This window comes from Glycine max, chromosome 3 (assembly GCF_000004515.6).
Source record: "Glycine max cultivar Williams 82 chromosome 3, Glycine_max_v4.0, whole genome shotgun sequence".
In the NCBI taxonomy this organism is placed as follows: Eukaryota; Viridiplantae; Streptophyta; class Magnoliopsida; order Fabales; family Fabaceae; genus Glycine; species Glycine max.
In genome coordinates, this window is record NC_016090.4 from 835,608 (window position 1) to 856,023 (window position 20,416).

Here is a 20,416-nt window from a genome sequence, read left to right on the forward strand (position 1 = left end):
TCCAATTCAATAAACTTTCCATTGAATGTGATACGTGCATGTTTAAGTAACCGTTACAAACAAATATTAGTGACAGAATAAAGTTTACAAAAACATCAACATTCTTCTTTTTGTGTATAGTTTGCAATAGATCATTGGATTTAGTATTAGAATTCATGTATAATAAATTGGAATACAAATCAAGTATGTAAAAGAGTGTTTAAATCTAAATTGATCAAAAATAAAATATGAAAATTGCTATAAAAAAAAAACAAAAATCCAAACTAAATCCATTTTTTTAATGATTTTTTTTCAAACAAATTGGTTTGATTCGGTTTGTGGTTTATATTTTTGAAACCGATCTAAACCGTAATACTTCTACTAACACTTTATATTATTTTAGTGTTATGTATTTTATGTATATGTATCGCCTTAGCTTTATAATGTTTTTTGATATATATTATGTATACGAAACTTTATAATGCATGTTACTTTCTTTTTCCAATGACTTTTTTTAATATATATTTGGTTTATAAGAGATGAAATTTTACCAATTTTTATTATAAAAGACTTAACATATTAATAAATTTCGTACATTGTTATCAACAATTTTTTAATGTAATTTTATTTAAAATATGAAAAAAAGTATAAATTTTAATGAAATAATATTTTAATAAAAGTGTAAAAATTAAATCACAAAATATTAGTTTGGTTTAGTTGAGATTTTATTTTAAATAAAAACCAAATCAAATTAAATCGGATATATTTTTAAGTTTGATTCCAATGAATTTTCAATTAAAAATTAGTCAGTTGACTTTTAATTATAAAATTTTCTCTAGAGCTAACTTTGGATTAAAAAAATTAGAAAAGAAATTTTTAAAATACTAAAAACATCTTTTTATTACATAGTAATAGCTTATTAAAAATACAGGCATTTTGCGTAAAATCTCAATATTTAAAGTATTTTTTTAATTTGTATATTCACAATAAATATATGAAGTAAATTTTATTTGTATATTTACAATAAAAAATATTGGATTTCACATCATGAAAGAGAGATTAACTAAAATTTGGAAGCTTTCTGCAGGCTTCGACATCCTGGACACATGCACTGGGTATTTTATGATCAATTTTGACATGTACGTTGATTGCGTGAAAGTCATCGAGGAAGACCCATGGATAATTTTATTTCACCAGCAGCCAAGATAGAAAAAACCTTGGTTTGGATGAAAGATTATCGATACCAAGTCCAATACAAAGGCTTGCATCAAATTTGTGGCACCTACGACTGCTACAACCATCTCACGTAAGAGTGCACGAAAAGTGTTGAAACATCAACTGTACAAGCTAACCCTAGCAATGACCAAACTACCTCCACAAACAAGGTGGTCGTGAACACGTACAACAGAGAAGGGAACGCCACAATCTAATGTGGAGGCACACAACGAATTTAAGAAACAATATCTCTCTTGATGTAGTTACGAATAAGGAGGATATTTCATTGATTAATAATGATTCCCCTATTCATGGTGATTGGGTGATAGTTCGCAGAAGAAAATCCAATTAATCTGGAAAAAAAACAGAAAGAGATCAAATAAAATCATCCCCACTCCAAGGATATCTCAAAGAAAACCAGAAGGAATATGCCAAAGTCAACTACTACTCACATGGTACGTCCAAAATCCTAAACCCTAGCCATGCTAAAGAAAACCCATCACATGCCAACATGCTAGTAAAGCACAAGAGGCCAAGAAAAGATCATGAAACCCCCATATGACAGCTAGTGAAAAATGCAAAGATCATCCCTCCTAAACACTCACGTAGCGTCCCGAACATTGTCCTAAACACCAAACCTCCCCCATCTATAAACCTTGACCTAAACACCCAACCCCCTAACAACACTGACCTTGGGAGCAATATCCAGTCCACAATTAACCCCAACCTTAAGCATTCTTCCCATGCCCCTATGCAAGATGATAATGTGGACATTGGTATGGATCTTGGACTCGATGTTCCTTAAGATGAGCCTATTACACAACATGATGGTCAAGACCATGCAATGGTCACGTAAGGAGTTCCCTCTACTCTCTTCTCTTTCAACATGTATCATGAATATGTTTAAAGATTTCTTAACTATTTCATGGAATATTAGGGGAGCTATTGGACGCACCACCAAGCACCATGTTCGAGATATTATTAAAAAGTCTCATTCTTCTTTTTTCTTGATCTTTGAGACTCATGTTCTTTTTACTAAAGTGGAGCAGTTCTAGAAGTTTCTAAATTACTCACCTATGTGCATTCAAAAGGCTATAACTCTAAAGGAATCTGGATCCTTTCTAACAGGAAGGACATCACTTTCACACTCATTGACTCCAAGCCTCATTTTATCTCATTTTTTGTCAAGAAGCTTAATTCACAGTGGAGTTGCTCAACCATCTATGTCTCTCTAACCCCAACTCTACGTATTTCTCTTTGGGATCATCTTAGGAGTTTATCAAATTCTATTCTTGACCTCTGGCTTTTCATGGGGGACTTCAATAAGATTATCCACTCATCAAAGGTCCAAGGAGGTAACTTTCACATTGCACGTGCTCAAAGTCTCTCTTTTGTCTTTATTGATTGTGGTCTTCTGGACCCGAATACAAAGGGGACACCTTCACATGGAGGAGGAATACTCAATGGGGTGGTCATGTTAGAAAGAAGTTGGAAAAAGTTATGTCAAATTCTGCCTGGAGATTGGTCTTTAAAAAATGCCCTAGCAGAAATTTTTCCTATGCACAACTCGGACCACAACCCTATTTATCTTCATTGGTGTAAATATATTACAAAGAAAAATTTTGCATTTTCATTTTCAAGCAACTTCACTAGGTCATCCAAATTATGGAGATATTGTCAAGAAGGCCTGACATATTACTCAAGGGGTGAAAGAGTAATCTATTGTCTTCAATAATGATGTGTTTGGCAACATTTTCAAGAAAGAAAAAAAAAAAGGAAGTTTGAAGATAAAATCAAAGGGGTCCATCTACAACTAGATATTTTTCCTTACTCTAATCTTATTCAATTAGAGAAAGATCTTCAGCTACAGTACAGTACAATCTGGTGTTGGACCAAGAGGAAATTCTTTAGTTCCAGAAGTCCAGAGAAAATTGGAACAAATTTGACAACAGAAACACCAAGTTTTTTTATACTTAGACTATGATTAGAAGAAGGAAGAACAAGGTGAATGGTCTCTTTATATTGATAATACTTGGATTACTAATGAAACTCTCCTTTAGAGGGAAGCCCTAGCTTTTTAAAAATAACTATTTCCATTAGCTGATCATTGTGATCCGCAGAGCCTGGTTTGGCACTCCATTCCCACCATTGGTCAACAAGTTATTGATACTCTCCAGAGAGAGGTTTTGGGTGGTGAAATAAAGGAGGCAGTGTTTGCTGTGGATATTTAAAAGGCTCTAGGGCCACATGGCTTCCAACCTATCTCTTACAAAAACTTGTAGAATATTCTTGAAGTGGATGTTTGGAGCATGGTCAACCAAGCTTTCTGCACAAGAACTTTTAGGGAAGGACTTTTGAAACACCGATAGTTCCCATTCAAAAAATGACCCTTCTTGGCCCTCAAGGACTTCGACCCATCAACCTCTACAATGTGTTGTTTAAAGTCATTTCTAAAGTTCTGGTTAATATACTGGGACCTCATTTGGATACGATCATTGGGCCCTTACAAAGTAGTTTTATTACCAAGAAAGGCACATCTGACAATGCAATCATTGCACAGGAAATTATCCACCACATGCACAACAAGAAAGGAAAATCTGACATCCTACTATTTAAAATTGAGACTCTGATTGCATTCAGCGAGTTCATGCTATATTTTCTCAATGAATGATAATTTTAAAACTACTTTTCTTTTAATTTGATTTTAAAAGTTTATGTCTTTTTAAATGCATTGGAAATTACAAAAATGACCCGTAAACTTTATGCGGATTTTTTTTGGAGGGGTTGGGGAATTTCCCAGTTATTCTCGGGAATGTTATATGCTTATATTGTCATGTTTCTTACAAGCTTTGAATGATTATTCCCAAGTATTATTGTTTCTTTGAAATGTTATTACTTTCATTTTTATATATTTTGTTAAACTTTTATTACCATAAAAAGAAATGAAAATGTGATATTTTCATGAAAACAAAGAGGCTTCCTAAAATACCATTCACTTTCTTTTTCAATTTAAGTTATTTTAAATTTTAAAATATACCCAACACATTTTCAAATATACCTAGAAATAATATTTATAACGATATAATATTCTTTGGGAATATAATTTCTGAAATATAACATAATTCCTTAAAACATTCCTAGTTATAATTATATATAAATGATAAGTAAAAATATATTTATTACTCACTTTGTTTCATAATGAGCATTGTGAAAGAAGAAAAAAATTGTCCCAAAATATTTATTATTTTATTTTTTAATATAATATTAATTATTTTTTCATTTGATTTTTTTATAATATTAATGAAATGAATCATAAAAACTAAAAAAATTAATAATGATAAATTAAATACTGTGAAATTATTATTTATTTATTTATTTTTTATCTATATAAAATAACCCACGGGACCATAATTATAACGGAAAGAATGAAATAATGTATTATCTTCTAAATTTATTTCTTGTTTTATTGCATGCGTACGTCTACATCCAAACCACTGTGTGCAGTCTTACCCCTCTCTTGAGGGTGAATGTGATTGTGACGGTGACGACAAAAGAAAAATAAGGAATTGAAGGAGCAATATTCGATCACCACTTTGGAGAAGCGTAGACTCACGAGCTTTTATCTACTCCAACAACAAAACCTGATCAAGCTTTTAACCAGGTAAGAGTTTTATTACAATCCAAGCATCACAATGGCGTAAAAGCTCCACCTATTCATCTCTTTCCATTTGGTTTGATGTATGCATGTTCGTTTTTGGGTACCAAGTTTCATCCTTGAATTTAGTCTTTTAGTAATTAGGCTTGTTTTTGGCTCTTGCATGTTATTTTGGGTTACTAAGTTTCAACCTTTAATCTCTCCCTCATTCTTTCTATGTATATTCACAGTTTTTTGGCTCCAAAATATGAGTGCGAGAAGCTTTTTCTGTGTGCATGGTGATCAACTAAATCTCTTAACCCATGAAGCTCTAATTTTTATACCAATATAAATGGATGCATGTTGTGGTTATGTTTTGGGATTTCCCGTACCATTCTAATTGCTGGAAATTTTGTCTCATAAAAGTGTTTAGAATGGTAGCTTTGAAGACTTGAGAAAATTGGGGTATTTCCCACACAAGGGTGTTATATCTACTTATCATATATAAAAATTGAGCCGCAGAATGCAGCATATCCTTCCATGTCAGCCTTTTTGCTTATGTAACACACTTCTCTCATTTCACAATTTGTTATACTTCCTTTATGTCATGAGTAATTAATGTTTTTCAACTCTATGAAACAAATGTTTTTATCAGTTACTAAATTCTATTAAAATCTTTCAAAAATAATAATACCAACAATATTACTATATTGTTCATAAGATCATTTTGATCTTTGGCATTGGCAGACAACAACATTAATACTTCCTACTCATTTTTATGTTTTACGGCTTGAGAAGAAACAGGGTACAGGTACCAAAATGCAAGATCAGGTGTGGGCAATTGACATGGCATACTGATTAGATATTCACTAATGGTGGCAATTGGCATGACATTCAGTTATCTTGAAGTAATTTTATTTTATCAGCAGTACCTAAGTTGATCAAGTAGTAAATTGCAAGTTCGAAAGCATACAACTATGCCATTGCAATATTATGGTATATGCCTGTGGACAAATACCTGATGACAATGCTAGTATGGTTGGACTCTAGACACAAGGTCTGTCAATAGGAAACTCAGATACTTTTATTCTATTGTTATTTTTACATAAAATTTCTTATATTTCATCCATTTACAAATATTTTAAAAGCAATTGTGTATGATTGTAGACGCATGTTTAGTAAAGGAGATGTCCCAAAATATTCAAGATGCCCCAGGTGGAAGGTACATGCATGTCCCAAAGTTATTTTACATTTCAACATAATTTTCATAGAATCACTCATGTTTCTAAATATATTTTTTTCTATTTCTACACATCACTCATATATTACTTTCTATAATACTATTTTTTATATCCTCATCACTCATTATTTGGTGAACCTTTCTTCTTTCTCTTTTTTTTTTTTATTTCTTAATTTTCTTTTCGTCTCTTCTCGCATCACATTTATTTTCTTTTTTAAGGGTTAAGATATTTTTTTGTTATTTCAATTTTTACATTTAATTAACTAAAGATAACTAAATACACTAAATTAATTGCTTTTCTCTTTCACATAAAGCCTGTATATATTTATAATTTACTTTCTAACCCAATAAAGGTTAAATATTTTAGTCACAAAAATGCAATAAAATAAATTTGTCATAGTAGGACATGAAAGCTGTGTCATATTGTCACGTGTAATTGATATTATACAAATATTACTGAGTAAATGATTGTTTGAAATTCTGATCATTTAGAAGTTATATATATATATATATATATATATATATATATATATATATATATTAATGATTATTAATTTTTAATTATTAAGAGATTAAATTTGATTAAAATGTCATTTATAGAAGAAAAAAAATATGTAAGGCATTTTTTTTTGTCAAAACTTGAAAATCTAGCATTATATTTTCTTTACCAGTAACCTAGCATTATATACTTGTGAATAAGGCGGTGCATATTTGAAAATAAGAGAACTTATAAAGGTGATGTAATATGTAATTATCCATTTATCTATTTATATATAATATATCATTATGAGTTGCAGATTGTGACATTACCAATTTTAGATTTCTAAAAATCACAAAGTCTTTCACATAAGCATTTTTCCTTATGTGGAAACTCCCCTCAATTCACAATTTGCTATATCTTCTTTAAGATATAGGTTACTAATGATGATAATATTTAGGAATACAGACAAAAACTAATATCAATTTTTGTAAATGTTCTTAACCCTAAACTTACAATTTAGTTTGTGAATTTTATTTTATAATTTATTCATTCTTTTGTTTAGTTATTTTTGTTTTCTCTAAATTATACTACTATTATACATTTATTTATTTATAAACGTGCACACGCGCGGGTTAATGAGTAGTTTGATAAAATTCTAGCCCTCGACTCTCGAGTCACCTGATGTAAATCATCTTATAATTCTAAGAGTGGACGTGACAGTGTGTGTTTAAAACCATACCTCATATCATAAGCCTTCAAATTCCATGAAATGAGATGTATGAATCAGTTTGAAGTTGTTGCACTCATTAACACATGTTTATCTTATGTGAACCTTGCATATTGTAATTGATGATTCAACTCTTAATCCTCTGTCATGTGCTGTCAATGTCAATCCAGATGGCAGCAAAAAAGCCTTCCATGCGGTTGAATTTCATGGACGAAGAGAGCACGAATAACTTTATGAGCACTCTGAAACAGTTTGAGGTTGCTCATATTACTACATGCCTATATTTTAATTATGAGTCATGTTTATTTCAATTGATGATTCTACTCTTACCTCTTACTCTTCACTTTATCTTGTGTATCATTTGGAATGCTTTTTGACAGGGAACTCAGATGGGAGCAGACAAACCTATTTTGAGAGTGGATCTCCATCACAAAGAGGGTGGAGTTTTTCCCCCTCTACGGCTACACAAACTGGAGGTGCTTCCTGGTATGTTGAGCAACCTAATGGTGAGAAGTGCCCCATCAAGGAAATTTCAACACCATTCTCCATAATTTTTATTTATTTTTATAACAAAAAATTTAGATGAGTTCGATTTGGAAACTTATCAGGTCAGGACAGATCTTATTTTATAACAAAAAAAGTATTTACAAATTACCCATTAACAAGATCCTCACATTAGTAGCTGGAATTGAATCTACATCCTTTTAGGATGAGTATGTTCCTTACTAATTAGATCAACCTTGGCATACCATTCTTCATATGCCCCGGGACATTTTACCATTTCAACCCGCTCTAGCAACGACCAGAGAAGGATCTGGGAAGTAGGAATATATTTTTTTAACTTTCTTACATTCCTAAAAGCAACTAGTATGTTTACAGCAATGTTACTGAGATTTTAATTGTGATAGAATCCACAATCTGTTATTTTAATTCCTGAAAATATATGCTTAAATATGTATCATTTGAATTTGATTGATTTAGTTTCTAGTTTACGTTAATATAAACTTTGAATAGTTCTTGCCTTGCATGGTGTTGAGATGGTTCATTTTTGAATGATTCATATTAAGATTAACAGTAGCATTACCAACTGCTAAAGATAACTACATAAGATAGTGTTTATCCATATATACATGGTATGCTACCTTGTTACAATAACTGAAGGTAGAAAGAAGCGCACAAATAGAACCTAAACAACATGATGGCTATACAAAACGTGGTTTACATATTTTAAAGACTGGTATGATAACAAATTCTCCTATAAACTTAATATAAAGAAGTAGAGCTACAATTTAATCAAAAAATGAGAAACTTGATCAGTGACTTTGAAGCCAGTTCTGGATCGCATGGCGAAGAGCGTGGTTGGGAACAAGGTTGCGATGAGCAAGCTTGGAATTTGTCCTTGGTGAAGTGTCACGACCACTTTCCAGCCATTCGCGTATAGCCTCAGCTTCATAAGTAAAACCATCCGAAGCTACATGTGGATCTTGCATGACTTCCTGCAAAGTAGGAAAACAATGAGGGGGAACGAACTTTCTTATATGCTACTCTTTTTTTTTCTAAATGAAAGCTCTATGGTTCACAGATACAAGGATGATGGATTTGGAAAACCTTTGTATAAACGAAGCTTAAAAAAGTTATGAAATAAAAATCACATTGGGAATAGGCAAGTATGAACTAATACAAAAAGGATATAAATGTAGAGTAATCAATATGACATAACAGCCAGCAAAAAATTATCTCACAAAACTTTGATTAAATTTTCGGTTAAATTAGATTTTTGTCCTCTAATTTATTATTTAAGTTCTATTTGATTCTTTATTTTTTGTTTAATTTGATCATCTAATATTTGAAAGATTCAATTTGATTCTACGGTCTAAATTAAATTGACAGGACTAGGAAATATGTATATTGTAGCCGTTTAAAACCATCACCGTTGGTCTAGTTTAGATGGTAGAACCAAATTGAAAAGATTTTTAAAATTAAAGGATCAACTTAAACAAAACAAAAAACTAGAGGACAAAAAAATTAATTTAACTTAAATTTTCTATGTAAATTGGTCATTGAGATGCATATATTGTTTGAACTTTGAAGAGTTCACTATTCCAAAAGATCCTAAAGCATCTGAGGATACATATTTTGGTTGAGCTGAAACTAAAAATGAAGATAGAAAGAATGAGTTACCAGAAAGATTGGACAAATAAAATAAGGAGGAGGTTGGCATAGCCTTTGAGAACCCAGTTGAGAGGTGTTTGTGACTACTGAAGAAGCCCTCATTGGTTCCAGTATCCTCCAAACATCTGAATAAAGTTCTGGCCGGTTCTTCCGATTCATCTCGCAACACCTCAAAGCCAAGCGAATCAGCTCTTCAGCCAGCATAAATGGCCATTCTCCAGCCAAAGGATCCAAGATGGATTTCAACTTTCCAGCATCTAATGCATATTGCACTTCCTTTATTATTCCCAGGGCTGGTTTCCCAGTCATCAATCTCAATAAAATGATTCCAAATGAATAAACATCTGACTTTGGTGTAAGTTCACCAGAAGCAAGGAATTCAGGATCCACATACACAAAAGTTCCCTTTGGAACAGTCCTCCAAAACTGTGTAGTACTATTACTGGAACTGTCTTGACAAGATAATATACGGCAGATTCCAAAGTCACTGAGCTTGCTAACAAGGTTTGCATCGAGGAGAATGTTGGCGGGTTTTAAGTCGCCATGCGCTATGCTGTGAGGTTTATTGGAGTGAAGAAAATTGAGAGCAGAACAAAGTTCTGCAGCAATGCAAATTCGAGTTTGCCATGATAGTGGAGGTGTGTTATCCTTGCGGTTGAGACGATCTTCAAGGCTTCCATTAGGTAAATACTCATAGACAAGAGTCCAAGATTCTGCGCAGGCTCCTATAAGTGTGATAAGATTGGGATGCCTTAACTTGCTCAATACTTCAACCTGATACAAAACCAAAGCAGAAAAATGTTATTTGTCCAACAACTTGTATAACAATTTGTACAACTAACAGAGAGAGAAAGATGAGATATAACAAATGATGTGATAGAGAGAAATCGACACAATGAGTTGTTGTATGAATACCACAACTCAAACCAAAATGGGAGTAAAGAATATATCTGTGTCACTACAAAACTGGACTAGATAAGGTCAAAGGACTCAAATTCAAATTCATTTTATAGCTCCACATATAACAACTTACACATTACAACCAACTTTAAGACATTCATATTATTCAACTAGCCAAAAATTATTATTGCTGACCAAAATAGGATGATGTCCAAAATATCAAGCAAAACTCAATCCATCCTACCTCCTGTTGAAACTCCAAAGGTCCTTGCGTGCTGTCAGGATTCAACATTTTTATAGCCACCTCAGTGTGACGCAAGACACCTTTAAATATACTTCCATATCCACCTTCTCCAATCTTCTTGGATGGATTGAAGTTACTTGTTGCTTCTTTAATCTCTTGAAAGGAAAAATCTGAGAAGCAGTGAAGCTCCTGTGCGCTTGATGAGGCTTCCCCTTGTTTGCTCCTAAACTCCTCAGCCTCTCCCACTGCATTATCACGCTGTATTTGCAAATCATCTAGCTCATCCTTGTAGTTTTGTAACAGGTCCAAGGCAGATATAATCTTTTGCTTCAACTCCTTTACCATAAGTTCAGTTGATGCAATTTGATTCTCTAGTGATGAGTTCTGATCTAAGGCAAGTCGGAGTTCCTCATTAACTTTGTCTGTCTGGCTCTTCATATTGTTAAGTTTTTCATTTGCTTTTTCTACTGCTTCTTCTTGTTCTTTCCTTAGTTTCAGCTCTTCTTTGTACAAGTTTTCAGTGGCTTTAGCCTGCCAATTGGGTGGTTCAAAAAGATTCTAATTAGAAGTTATATCAACTTGCAATTTCAGCACACGATGAGACAACCTCAAGTGATGCTCATTCATTCAAATGAGCTTAGCATCAGTTAAGATTATAATTAGGTCTGACCAATGCTTTACCACTTAGAATTATTTAAAAAACTTGAAAATGGGATACAAACAACTAGAATTAACTAACTATTCACATTATAAACATGATCATCCACACATTGCAGAAGTAATAAGAACTCAACAAGAGAATAGTTACCCTGTGAATAGCATCAATAGCATCTTTTTCAGCTTTACTGCGCCTAACAGTTTCTTGATATGCATCACGCCTAGCATTCGAAGCCTCAGCCATTACTTGTTCAAGTTGATAATAGAGAGCATCATCCATTCCTTCATCCTGCTAGCGTTCCATCACAATTTTAAAATATTATCATAAGGCTCAGAAGTAAGATGCCTTACACATTCTGAAAGAGGATAAAGTATGCATACCAGTACACTAGGAGATGATGAATGATGAAGATCCTTGTTAATCAGAGAAGGGTAATTCAAAATCAAGTCTAATGCATTCTCACTTCCATCATTAATCAAATTTGGGGTCAATCCTGGTTCAATAGAACTTATGTTTTTACTGAACTTGCTTGGTGGAGTTAAAAACCCTTCTGAAGAAGAAACAGATTCAAGGCTTCTCATATGTCCATCATTAACAGACCTTACTCTACGAAATAACTCTTGAGCTGGATTAGTTAATTTTATCCCATGGTTTTGCCCTTGCAAAATTGATTGGAAACTCAAGTTAGGTGAATGTCCAACTTCAGAGTTTGCCATTTGCTGCAACAAAGGAAATTCAACCTCTACATTCCCTCTATTCAAACTGCAATCCCTGAATTGATATAGCACTTATATCAGTACCAAAGATAATATGTTCAAATACTATTGGGAGAGTACATCAAATCAAAGTTCAAAATAAAATCAAGACACTATCCCTTGTACTTAGAAGTCATCAGTTTTCATAACACAACATACCTTGTATGTATGAGGTAGCCGTTGCAGATAAACTGTATATGACAAGAAGCTGGAGCTTGTTCACATACATATATAGCTTTCTTAGATCTGAGGGATGTCATCCTCCTGCAACATCATCCAAGTGGGAGCTCATTGGAAAGATTATAGTGACTCATAACTGATATAGAGATAACAAAATATTCAGGTTACAAATGGTTTATCATCAGAATTTATTTATAAAATGAAATACAGTCCAGCAAAGTTACAAATGGATATAAATTTCAAAGGGTTATGAATTTTGCTGTTAAGCCAAAATCCTCAAGAGGGGAATTAAATCAAAGAGGGAGAGATCAAAGTCAAGCTCCACAGATAAGAATGTTGAGAAATAGTAATTCAAAACAGTGAAAGTATAACATGCTTAACAGAAAGCTCCAAGCCCCACACAGATAATATGGCTACGGGTCTGTTTGGGTAAGCTTCTCCAGAAAGACTTTTAGGAGAAGAAAATAAAAAGAAAAAAATGAAGTGAGTTTCTCTATGAGCTAAAATTAGCTTCTGAATTAGCTAATATGTTAGCTGGCTTCTTACCTTGAATGGTACTTATCAGATGCTGCTCCCATTACAAGTTTCTGTATGCCATACCGGGAGATGAGTTCAACAATTCCTTTTTCTATGCAATCCATTTCAATGTGTAGTAGTTTCCTTGCACGAACCTATATCAGAAAATTATTATTAGTCAAAAACAAAGTAAGTTTACTTTTGAAAAAAAGGTTTGCTAGAAAATCTACCCCCATCCTTTGACAGATAAAAAGGTAAGCATCCAGAGTCTTGTGCATTTTTAGTCTTTCTCTTTCGTGGTAATCTTGAACTCCCTCCTCTCTCAGCGCACTTGCAGGAAATTTGGCACCCACTGTAAATATCCAAATGAAGAAGTTAAAGATCATCATGAGAAAATGAAAATCGTACACAGCACAGCAAATTATTTTTACAGCTAAATTCAGTCCTTGAAATTAACTGCTAGAAAGAATAAATCATACGTCAAATGTTGGATTTGACAAAAGCAGACCTAGAAAACATCATAAGTCATAGCGTAGTTAAATAAATTCTTAACACTAGAATTTAAACAAAGGACTGATTATCTTCTGGGCCATTTTGAGTTTCAGTTCAAATCCCCTAGTAATTTCTAAAATAATGGTCATCAAACGAGCAATTCTTGTAAGAGAAGAATAATGTTCATTGGCACAATCAATTAAAAAGCCTATGATTTGTTAAAAATTAATAAAATTTGTACTAAAAATTATCTTTAACTTTTGATTGATTATGTCTACTAGGAATGAGCCACTGACTTTAATTTAGGCAGGTTTAGCCTGTATAAAATTTCAAAAAAAAGAAAAAAGTATCAAACTATAATCTTAATCCGCAAATAAAATTGCATATGCACACACACACACATGCTGCAAACTTACTCAAGGCCAAGGGGATCATAGGTGCTGGCACGTGAACATGAAGGATGCAAATTCTCCTTCCTCCAGAGTTCTGTATTGCCCATATCAGATTTAATTTGCTATCTTTCACATCTTTTGCCACGGCAACATAGATTGTCTCATTAACCATACTTGGACTAGGTTCATTTACAATTTCTCTCCTACTAGTCATGATTCCAGGAACCCCAGTATTACGAAGCAAGTTCACAGGATTGACCTGTGGTGGAGTTGCAGGCATAGGACTCACCACAGCCATGCTAAAACAGATGAAAGATGGTTGAAAACAGTTAAGAGACTCTTCTAAAAAGACTCTTTCTTCCTCTTCTGAAGAGAATTACGTTAAACTGAGAAACTCAACATTCCAATTCAACTTTCTAGCCAACGAAATATAAAAGAATTCAGTTACTAAGAATTTTCTCTCTATTACTAATGAGGATCAAACAAGAAACAAGGACATTGAAGCACTACAAGAACAAGGTCCATGGCTTATCAATTCATCCGGAATTGTTGTGTCTTTCTGTCTTGTCCTGTTGATTCTTATCAATTACACACCACATCTCAATCTACCCAAAAACATAATCATCAAAACTTGGTAATCCCAATTACCCAAAACCAAAAAAAATGAATAAAGCAATAAATAAAATTTCTCAAACTAGCCAATATTTCTCTCAAGAACGGAAAAAGAAATATAAAAAAAAGCACATCTTTATTCTTTACAAAGCTCTTTCCACTTGTCTCAATTAAGAGAATTCATAACCAAAATCTCCCCTAGCTGAAATGGAATTCCCACTCAACAAAATATTAAATTAAAAAGCATGAACAAAATATTCAGCTTTTCTCTACCTAGAAGTGGCACAAACTCAACCTAGGACACTCAAATTTGCAAAAATATGCAACATGTTCATTGTCTATCATCATATAAAAAAAATTCATAGGATGATGGAAAGTGATGAAATGAAAAGGAAATGGCCTTATTTTTATATATCTGCAGGTGTTTATCTTGTTGTCTAATAGGAATAGAAAAGGGTGCCGTTGTCTTGAGCTGATACCATGGTAATGTACAAACAGAAGAGACACCGAAGTAATCATAAATAGAAACACAAAGGAACCTAGGAAATTACAAGAACAACCCCATGTCCCTACAACTTTTGGCTTATGCACCTTTTTTTCTTCTTCTCCCTCCATGTTCCCTATTCTTGCGAAGTTTCGAAGAAAGAGTTTAGCCACACTACTTGGACTTCCAATTTCCAATCTTCGGGAATAACGACGGTAACTTCTTGATTCTTAACTTCTCGGCATTGACTCTACAAATTAACATGAAACTTTTCATCGTGTTTTGTCTTCATTCACACGTTTTTTAATAAATTTTCCATAAGGTCACTTATCGCATAACTACTCTAAGCCAAACACGCTTAAGTGTGGAGTTTTATGTAATAGGCTAGGGAAAAGTAGATACATCTAATTGATATAGATAGTACCAATTAATTTTTTTTAAGTCATTTTCAGCTTTACAGTCTCATACTTGCACAACTTTTAAATCCTTCTCACTTTGGTGTGATTCGATCGGGGTGTTACAACAATTGTAATCTTAATCTATTAAATTAATATGATATATTTGTCACACATTAAAACAGGTGTAACTTGGACTGATATCCAATAATAAAAATGGTGCACACTCTTGTGTTATTTTGACATCAAGAAAGAAAAAGGTTAATAACTAAATATAGGTTCATAGATGATAATATAACGTGATGAGAAGAAGAAAAAAAAAAGAAAATGACAATGACATTAAATGTTTGTAATGGAGAAGTGTTTATCTAAGCATCTATCATTATTCATCCAATAAATGTGTATATATATATATATATATATATATATATATATATATATATATATATATATATATATATATATATATATATATAATATTTTACATATGTGATTTATGTGAAAGAAATTTTTAATCTAATAATGAATCTTAAGAAAATATTATTCAATTAAAAGTTATAGATGATATAATAGTTGTCAAAATTACACCAGTATAATTTAATTCATTCTAATATATGTGTGTGGGTGTGTGTTATTGTAAATGCCTTTGACATGAATTATTTTGAAAGATAAATATTTTATAAGGACTATAAAAAGAAAGCTATATTACAAGTATTGGGAAATGCCCAAGTCTCACATCGGTTGTCTCAATCCCTGGAGTGCAGCTTAAATATCTGTTGGGCATCTTCACTTAATGTCAATTGATTTTAAGATGAAATCTAACAACAAGGACCTAAAGCATAATTGATGACCATTCAGCAAAAAAATAACAAACATAATTGATGAAGCTCACATTGATTGGTATCCATTGGGTAATCAAAGTAATCAGATATATAATCATTTAAAATGCATCAAAAACAATAAAAAGAATAAAATACCCACATGAATTATATTGGTTCATACAATCTTGGACTACACCAAGTCCCTACACTTTTAGGATTTGCACCAACAATGGTATTTTTTCTTTCTTGAAATCTCCACAAGCTCCTAGACTCAATATTTTCTAAGCCTTCACAAATTCCCCCTAAGTATTATTTCGAAAAGTCACTCCAGACTTTGGACCCTCAATAACACTTGCTACTTGATTTTCACAATAATCTATTGTGGTCACTCTCAACCTTCAGAAGAGAATTCTCCTAATTATTGTTCTGAGGCTGCCTATCTTAAATGGGTTCTATTTGGAAAGTATCTAATACATCTCACAAGGAAAACCTATCAATAAGATTCCTTTGAGAAGATGTTTACAGACTCTTTATGACTAGATAGATTTGACTCTTTAGTTCAAGAGAGACTAGGCTAACGAAGTCTAGTATCAGAAGCTAATGATATATATATATATATATATATATATATATATATATATATATATATATATATATATGGCTTTTGACCTTTGTCCTCTCTATACTTTTTCCTTTCTAGCAAAGAACTCCAGTTGCACTTCAATGTCCTTATATAGACCCTTTGAAGATGATTGTTGCACCTTGTCTTGGAGGCCAAGGAGATTCATTACTCCTTGTCTTAAGAGGCTTGGAGGCCAAGGAGATCTACTCTAAGTTGGACCCATCACAAGTTGGTTCCTCGTCCTTCCTTAGTTGGAACAACTTGCACACAACTTTGAATTTTAAATTAATCTGTCGATGCCTACTATTGTCAATGATTTATGATTTCTCCTTTCTCCAGCATAGTCATGAGGTTTGTTACTCTTCAAAAAAGTGATTTTTCTACAAAATAGTATTTGATCTTTTTATGATTGTTGCAAATGTGAGAGACTCCTTTCTTTTACATGATTGCCTTGATGGTATAGGACTAGCAATTCGAAACTAGTTCTTCTCTTCAAATCTAATCATTATCATCAGAATAACTTGTCACGATAGTGCATCAATACACTAGTGAATGATCGATGTTATTCTTCACAACTTTTGGTGTATGTTTCTTGACGGTGTAAACATGTTTGTCTTCACTATCATCTTCAATAATGCATCTCTTGATAATCTTGTCATGTGTAGTTTCTGATATTTATCCCTTGACTTGGCTACTTCTAGAATCATATTTCTTGTCATATACAACTTTTATTATCTACACTTTGACATAGAACTCATGATTGTCCTTCTGTTTTTGGTTTCTTACTTTAAGAAGTTAGACACACTTTAGATTTTAGAAACCTTAGTTGTAGGCCAATGCCTCACACCATCTCCATGATTCTTAACTAAGTCATGTTACTTTGAAAGAACTTAAACACTTGGCTTAAAATGAGATGTACTTAGATTAATCGTTCCATGAAATAGAGTTTGTTTTTGTTGTTTATGATTGGTGTATATGATTATGATAATTGATAGACTCATAATGATGGTTGATGTATGATGTTGATTTTGATCATGATTCATGATGATGGTTCATGAGTGCCCTTTCTACATGATTCTAATATTATTATCCATTTTCAAATGTTATGTTCTAAAGATGATATAGAGTTTGAATATGTATCATTTTATTAAGTTATAAATTGTTTTAAGTATGTTTGTTTTCGGTAAGTATTACAACATTGTAGCACATGTAGTAATGAATTAATGAATGTGATAATCTCGAATTTTGTGTTTGTAGGAGCATATGATTAGGAGGTGAATCTTTTATTTGGAAGTATATATGAGTAGAAGAAAAAAGTGATAAAAAGATAAATCAATAGATATAATGAATAATCTATCTATATGAGATATGTAATTAATAGATATAATAAATAATCTAGATATATATATATATATATATATAAGAAAAAACTTATTCAACCGTTATATAATTACTATAATTTTTCATGATTTATTATTTATGTTATTCATTTTAAAATAAATATGTGAAACGGTGCATCAATAGGGATACATATAGACTGGTATGATAAAAAATGAAAAAAATATATAATAAAATAAAAATTGAATGAAAGAGAAATCAATAACCCAATTTCTGATCTCAATAAAGTGTAAGCGGGTGTGGGTTATCAGTAAATTTGAATTGACCTAAATCAACCTAAAAATTTAGATTGGGTAATTTTTGTATTTGAGTCAGACAAGAACTGAATCAATCAAATCCATTGAATTTTGAATTGAGTCATGGGTTTTAATATCTGAACCCACCGATTCATTGACCTGTTAATTTGTATTATATTATTATTATTATATATATATATATATATTTAAATTTTAAAAAATCAAATATTATTGGTTATTGATTACATAGACTTATCAATCTGAATTGAGTAAGTATCTATGCATCCTTAACCTTCAAGATCAAAGCCACAAGGGTTTTATTAAATCACATTAGATGAGTTTCTAAAAATATTTGGAATATATTTATAAAGAGTAGTCCTCATAATGTCTCATTAATTTTAGCATAAAAAAAAGTGTTTGAAACTCATCTCAGTATATACTTATTGAAATTCCTTATCTCAAATATAATATGTTTAATTTTTCATTCTCCATGGATATTGGATAAATACATAGGAAGAGTCAGTAGAATGAAGTGAGATGTGACAGCATCATAAAAAAATTAATAAAAAATCTAACAAAAAATAATTATGTCTGGTTCATTTAATAAAAAATTTAACTTATAAAAAATATTATATTTTTTAAAAAACAGACAAAATTAAATATTTTAACTCATTTATTTAATTCAATCCAAACCGTTTACATATGAATTAATTTTGGTTGAATTTCATTTTTCTTTCTTAAAAAATCAACCCAAACCAACCTATCTAAATTTGATTAGATTAAATCATAAATTTCACCAATCCCAATTCAAATAGACCTACTTACATCTCTTCATCTCACGCGGTTTCTGCAATTTAATTGTGGTCACTCTGGAGACTTTTTTTTTGTATTTAAAGGTCTTTTTGTTGTTTTCGCTAAAAACATCGAAGTTCTGAACTCGTCACACACTCATGTCTTGGCATTTGCCCTACTACAGTACAACTGGTTCTGATTGATTTAGATCGAAATCAAACTTAACTTTCAGAAGTAGCTGTCAAAACTGTAACTCAGAAAGATTTTTCTTATTTTTCATTCAACGTAGGAAGAGATATTGTTGCATGGCGCACTTCTTGCCGTACAAAAAGAGATATTAATGCCAAAAAATAAATATGGAAAATTTGTCTTATTATACTGCACTAGATAAAAAGAGACATTTTGTGACTCTATATTTCTTAAATAATAAAAATAAATGATAATGGAGATTAAATAAAAATGAGAATGTGTATAATTATATATTTTCAAATTAAATTTTATATGCAATGATTTTTATATGTAGTTAAGACATAATAATTCCTCTAAAAAAAGACAAAATAATAGTGTAGTTTATAATGTTAGTTAAAAAAATAAATCAGTCAAAAAAATAGAGATATATAAAAATTAGGCCATTATATTATTATAATAACTAGGGGAAGATAGATACACTCCGTCCGTGCCTCTAATTTTTTTAAAATAATAAGTAAAAAAAATTAAAAATCATAAGTTAAATACAGTTAATAAAAAAAGTGATAGAATAAAAAAAACTTACAAAAGTAGTGGAAAGTTACTATAGGTTAGAAAAAAATTAAAATTTTAAGAAGTAATTTAAATATCAATAAAAATATAAAACTGTCCAATGAAATATCAACATCAAATAAGAGATATTTCCTTTATTAATAGTACCTAAGGGTACTTATAGAATAAAAATTTTGAGAAATAAAAAAATTATTGAGTAATTTTTGAGATGTGAGTGAAATGTGGACTACTTGAAAAGAGTACTTATAGAATAAAAAAGAAATTTGAAAAGATGATTTAAGGATGAAATAAGAAAATAAATATGTACACCAAAATACCATATTTTTTTATTAACAGTATAGATATAGATTATTGATAATGATGCAAATGGGAAGTTTTCCAACCTGCAGTCCCAGGGATAATAAAACCACTCGCACAAAATATACTCTTACTTATTTTTTAAATTAACACATTATAGCTATTATTAAAGTAGTCTAAAACATAACTTATTACTATACTTCTAAAAAAAGTTAGGATGTAAGATATTCCCTATAATTAAAGAAAATAAGATTAAATTTTTTAAGTATAATTTGAAAACTATTTTCATAATCTATCTTAAAGAGCTTATTGAAATAATTAAGTTGAAAATAACTTATGAATAGATTATAAAGTTGTTTTTATAAGTTCTTTCAAATACCTATACAAGTATTTAATTTCATAAGATAAATCTTAA

At 31.3% G+C, this 20,416-nt stretch overlaps 1 protein-coding gene across 3 annotated transcripts; it reads right to left on the minus strand.

The window, feature by feature from the left end:
• Nucleotides 1-8,338: 8,338 nt before the first annotated feature.
• Nucleotides 8,339-14,787, minus strand: LOC100780079 (U-box domain-containing protein 33). Of its 3 annotated transcripts, none has more exons than XM_014773413.3 (9): nucleotides 13,610-14,787; nucleotides 12,932-13,053; nucleotides 12,732-12,856; nucleotides 12,165-12,269; nucleotides 11,631-12,021; nucleotides 11,401-11,541; nucleotides 10,593-11,123; nucleotides 9,458-10,222; nucleotides 8,339-8,772 (listed from the first exon to the last, which is right to left on the minus strand). In XM_014773413.3, the coding sequence occupies exons 1-9, from the start codon at nucleotides 13,881-13,883 to the stop codon at nucleotides 8,590-8,592; spliced, it is 2,637 nt and encodes an 878-aa protein (XP_014628899.1). In that variant the 5' UTR covers nucleotides 13,884-14,787; the 3' UTR covers nucleotides 8,339-8,589. The 3 variants fall into 3 exon arrangements, with proteins under 3 accessions (XP_014628899.1, XP_003521882.1, XP_006576315.1); XM_003521834.5 differs by having other exon boundaries at nucleotides 11,401-11,538; nucleotides 13,610-14,785; XM_006576252.4 differs by lacking the exons at nucleotides 12,932-13,053; nucleotides 13,610-14,787 and having other exon boundaries at nucleotides 12,165-12,321; nucleotides 12,732-12,857.
• Nucleotides 14,788-20,416: the final 5,629 nt, after the last annotated feature.

Bases quoted from the DNA above. Each gene is read 5' to 3' on its own strand.
- LOC100780079 (XM_014773413.3), bottom strand. From the start codon at position 13,883: ATGGCTGTGGTGAGTCCTATGCCTGCAACTCCACCACAGGTCAATCCT. The intron at 11,124-11,400 runs GTAACTATTCTC...CCCAATTGGCAG, and splicing joins CTATTGATGCTATTCACAGG to GCTAAAGCCACTGAAAACTT. The intron at 10,223-10,592 runs GTAGGATGGATT...GTTTTGTATCAG, and splicing joins CTTTGGAGTTTCAACAGGAG to GTTGAAGTATTGAGCAAGTT.